The 4,790-nt window shown below is 37.3% G+C and overlaps 1 protein-coding gene across 1 annotated transcript; it reads right to left on the reverse strand.

The window, feature by feature from the left end:
- Window positions 1–202: 202 nt before the first annotated feature.
- Window positions 203–1,739, reverse strand: LOC133319019 (uncharacterized). The gene is made up of 2 exons (XM_061521893.1): window positions 665–1,739; window positions 203–379 (listed from the first exon to the last, which is right to left on the reverse strand). The coding sequence occupies exons 1-2, from the start codon at window positions 1,724–1,726 to the stop codon at window positions 203–205; spliced, it is 1,239 nt and encodes a 412-aa protein (XP_061377877.1). The 5' UTR covers window positions 1,727–1,739.
- Window positions 1,740–4,790: the final 3,051 nt, after the last annotated feature.

Here is a 4,790-nt window from a genome sequence, read left to right on the forward strand (position 1 = left end):
ATGGAAACTTGAGAATTGGAGAAAAGATATTAATAGTAAATTCGTAATACCCAATACGGAGATCAAATTCAATGTGACGGAAGGTGAAAGCGCTGCCGCACCGAATCCGTTGGCCGCTGGATATGCCAGCGACACGGGAACAACGAGAGATGAAACGAAAGATGAGAGCGGAGACGATGACGAAACCAAAGACGGCAACTCATCACAGAACGTGGTCGAAGCAATTCTGGTGGGTCTGTTGGAGAGCATAGTGTCGACGGAGTTTTTGGAAAGCATCGCCGTAGACGTTGGCACCACCATTTGTGGTGTTGAGCTGTTTGCGCAGTGCATATTTTGAATTGTCGTACAACTTTTCCAAATATCCATCGGGTATTTGTTGTTAAACCCAAAGGGTCCCAGAACATGAATAGCAGATCAAAATTTGAACCACCATTAGCACTATACCGATACCGGTACTGAGCAACACCAGAGATTTGGCAAGAAACTGAAACAGAAGTCCCAAGCTTCGGACAGCCAGCGTCTGTATAATGTTCTTTACCACGTTCACCACGGACGCCTTCAAAATGTTCTCGAACAGTTGGACGTTCAGCTTCAGCACCGCCTCGGCCATGGAAACAGACAGTTTTTTTCAAATTTTCAATGCAAAATTTTTGAGCTGTGTCACCAAAATGGTGGTGCCAACGTCTACGGCGATGCTTTCCAAAAACTCCGTCGACACTATGCTCTCCAACAGACCCACCAGAATTGCTTCGACCACGTTCTGTGATGAGTTGCCGTCTTTGGTTTCGTCATCGTCTCCGCTCTCATCTTTCGTTTCATCTCTCGTTGTTCCCGTGTCGCTGGCATATCCAGCGGCCAACGGATTCGGTGCGGCAGCGCTTTCACCTTCCGTCACATTGAATTTGATCTCCGTATTGGGTATTACGAATTTACTATTAATATCTTTTCTCCAATTCTCAAGTTTCCATTTGTCATCTATTTTAGGGGGGCTCGGTAGACGGGAGGGAATTATTGTGTTGCCATTTTCAATATAACTGATGCCCGCTTTCAGTAATTTCATAATGTTCTCACCAACGACCACATTGGCAATGAAATCATACCATGCGGTCTTGCAGTTTTTGGTTGCGGGATCGTAGGTGTCAAAGTACACGTTGCAATAGTATTTATTGTAAAAATACATGTCCAAATCTTCGTCATAGTTGAAACCCAATTCGAGATCGTTGACACGCTTCTCGTAAATTTCCATGGAACGATAGAATGGTTTCTCCATCCAGGTGACGGCGGAATTTACGAATTCACATTTATTGTTCTTGTTCCATTCGAATCGATGGGATTGCACCACCTCTTTGCCGTCATCGTCGAATACCAGCTGATTCTTTAAATTGTAACAAGCCGGTTGACATTGCACCTTAAACTTTTCCATGTCCCCTATTCTATACAGTGAGGCTTGATCGCCGAATTTACAAGCACCCTTGTTTGTGGCCGAATTGCAGGATATTTTTTCGCACAGATCCTTGGTTATGTTCACGTCCACTACAATGGCACTGGACCTGAACGTCTCTGGGAAATAGTAATCTTTTTCGGGGTCAGCCTGTTTCACCGTGTACGCAACTTCGCTGCCAATGTGCGGGTATTTTTCGTTTATAAATTTAATGTAATGAAGTAGCAGGCGTTGCTTGGCATACATGGAGGCATTCTGAAGATCAACTTGTGTATAGTACGCCATGGTCCCTTAGATGATTCTAGTCATTACAGACAAAAAATCTTAATGATTGTATGCGAATACAATTGTAGATTTATCTGTAAATAGTGATTAGATAATCTTAAGGATTCTACGTAAATGATTACTCTGCAATCAAAACTGACAATATTTTTGTATAAATTCAACAACTCGGGGCACAATAGTATATTCGCATCACAGCTGATACAGTATGTACCATTAATACAATACCTCCGTCAATTTTGCATTTATTATAACAAGTTTAAGTGTTCCATATTACCAAAAAAAAGTTAATAGGTATTATTAATTTTAAAAAATTGTGGTTGTGTCGAATGAACAATTGTCATCGTTGAACGAGTGCAATCATAGTATAGAAGAAAAGGAAAAGTTTGTGTTCATTTTAAAAAAGTTGCATTTGTGTTATTATTAGAAACGTTTTAGTTTGTGTTTATTTGAAGGTTGTGTTAACTAAATAACTTGTAATTTATACCAAATTTTATATATTGTAATTGCCTAGCAAGTTTTATACTTTTAAATTGTGATTTAGAATCGTAAGTTTATATAATTTTTATCAATGTTATAGTTGTATTTATCATAGTAATTGGAAAAGTGTTCATTATTGTAAAAGGAGTGTATCAAATAACGATAAATACCTATATAGGTATAATAAAATACAGTGAACTGGATCAAAGTATAGTTTAAACTGTACTAAATTAAATTACATCACATTCAATCAAAAGAGGCTGCAAAGTATACTGAATTAATTAAATTCAACCAAACAAAAGTATACTGAAAAACTAAATAAAACCCACCGAAATGGACAAGAGTAGAATCATGAACGGCAGCAGTGATGTCAATAAAAATAACAGTAGCAACAACAAGAGCACCAGCAACACGAACACCAATGGTGATAAATACAAGCCGCCCATGATGGGTACGTACCAGAGAAAAGTGTTTCCGGAACCATCGTTTAACAAAGATGCTTCCACACAGACTTTCAAACGTGATTTTGTCAGCAACGAAAAATATGGAAAGTGTGAATTTTGGAACCGTCAAAATAAGAATAGGGACGGTTCGTGGAGAAAATGAGATCTCTGTTCCTGTTTTGTGTTCCTATCTATCTAATGTATTGTTGGAGTTGTGATAGTCGTCGGTGTTTTTTTCTTCATCAGCATCATCGTCATCATCAGCATCAGAATCATCAGCATCACCACTACAATCGCCGTCATTGTGATTAAGAACTTTTTTTTGTGATTTTTTTAGGTGTATATCCATGAGTTTATTGTTATAATTTTCATATACTTTCTTGTTAATTTCATAACTGGGATTTTTTGTAATTATTGAAAATAAAAATTGATTACTGTTTACTTTTTTTTGTCTTTTACTATTCATAAACTCGAAATATTCATAGGCAGCAAAGTCTGCACACACTATAATTTTCAATAAAGTGTTCAAAATTTCTGTTGTCAATTGAAATCTGTTGCCGCATGATTCCACATTCACGCCATGATTCGCATATCTGTTGAGTTTGGTGATTTTTTTTATAATGACATCGTCGGTGTTGTCATCGGTGATTTTAATGGTGGCCTTGCCGTTCATTTCATTGAACATTTTATTTAAAATTCTTGTTGAAAATATGTGAACGATGCTGTTGTCGTTGTCGCAATTCAACTGGCTGAATGACACCAGTGAAATCTGTTTCTTCAAAAATAATGGTACGAATTTAAGTTTTATGCGATCCAGGCCGGTCAGGTTGCAGTACATGTTCAAAAATATGTTGTATAAATTTTCCAATTTGTATGGATTTTCTTTAATTCTGTTTAGTTGATTTTGATTGCAACATTGTTGGCGTGATTGTTTACTTTGATGTTCTTTTTTACAATGTCACCTTTTTTGAAGTTTCCCGTTTTCTTTGTACTTGCATCTTTTTTGACATTTACACATTTCTTGACATTTAAATCCTCTTTGGTACCTGTATTCTTTTTGACATTTAAATCTTTTTCAGTATTTACATTTTTTTTGACGTTTACATCTTTTTTGACACTAGCAGTTTGTTTCAAATTCAAATGCCTCTTTGTAAGATTAATTTTCTTGTTGTTTGCATCTGTTTCAACATTTGGCTTTCTTACAGTAGTCTCTTGCTTTAAATTTATATTATTTTCGGTGTTGTCATCTCTTTTGCTATTTTGTTAGGATGTCGCGTGTCACTATTTTGTTAGGATACCTGAATCACTATTTTGTTAGGATACCTGAATTGAATATCGAAATTCATCCGGGTTCTTATACCAAGGGTATGGTGTGGAATCATTAAGATTAAATTAGCATGTATTCGAGGAAATTATTAATTTGAAATTTTTAAGATTAAGTAATCGGTTGGTTATTATAATGCTCGAACATCGAAAACTTATCATTAATTTAACATCAACATCTACAACCACATTTACAATTTCAAAAAGCCATATTCCCATACTGTCGAAACTGCAGATTGATAAATTTGTCCAATTGCAAAGTTCAATAACCCACAACACCACCCGAACAATGTCTACAAATGACAAGGCGATGTGTTTTAACCCCAAGAGTCTGTACTTCATCACGGTGGATAGGATGAAACAGTTTGATATGTACGAGCGTGATGTGATTCGACTACCGCTGCCGAGAACCATCATCTACGACCTGCTGCCCCTGTTTGCGGAACTGCCGCCCGGTTGGTACTACTGCCCGCACATTGAACAGTTTGTCATCAATGCCAGTGAGTTTAGTGAAGATGTTCAGAAAAATATCTGTGATCACTGGCGGAAGAATGATGTGGAAGGCTATCATTTTGCTATAAAACTTTGCATCTATTGGAAGCCATTTTGCCCGGAACCGGTGGATGAGGATGATCACATCGACATTTACATGAACGAGGATCTGTTACAGTTTCATTTGTCGCAAATTTTCAACAGATTTGAAAATCGCATGCTGCCATGGATTCACAATGTGTCGGAACTGTGTGATGTAATTCATCTCACCACCACCAAGTACATGAAAGTGTCTAATAATTTTCAACCTCCGCAATGGTTGCGTCTCG

This window comes from Danaus plexippus, chromosome 11, assembly GCF_018135715.1.
Source record: "Danaus plexippus chromosome 11, MEX_DaPlex, whole genome shotgun sequence".
Classification (NCBI taxonomy): domain Eukaryota; kingdom Metazoa; phylum Arthropoda; class Insecta; order Lepidoptera; family Nymphalidae; genus Danaus; species Danaus plexippus.

What these genes read in the sequence shown, in the direction of transcription:
- LOC133319019 (XM_061521893.1), bottom strand. Translation starts at nt 1,726, where the DNA reads ATGGCGTACTATACACAAGTTGATCTTCAGAATGCCTCCATGTATGCC. An exon ending in ACGTTGGCACCACCATTTTG is followed by an intron (nt 380 to 664) that starts GTGACACAGCTC and finishes CTTTGGGTTTAA; the next exon opens with CAACAAATACCCGATGGATA.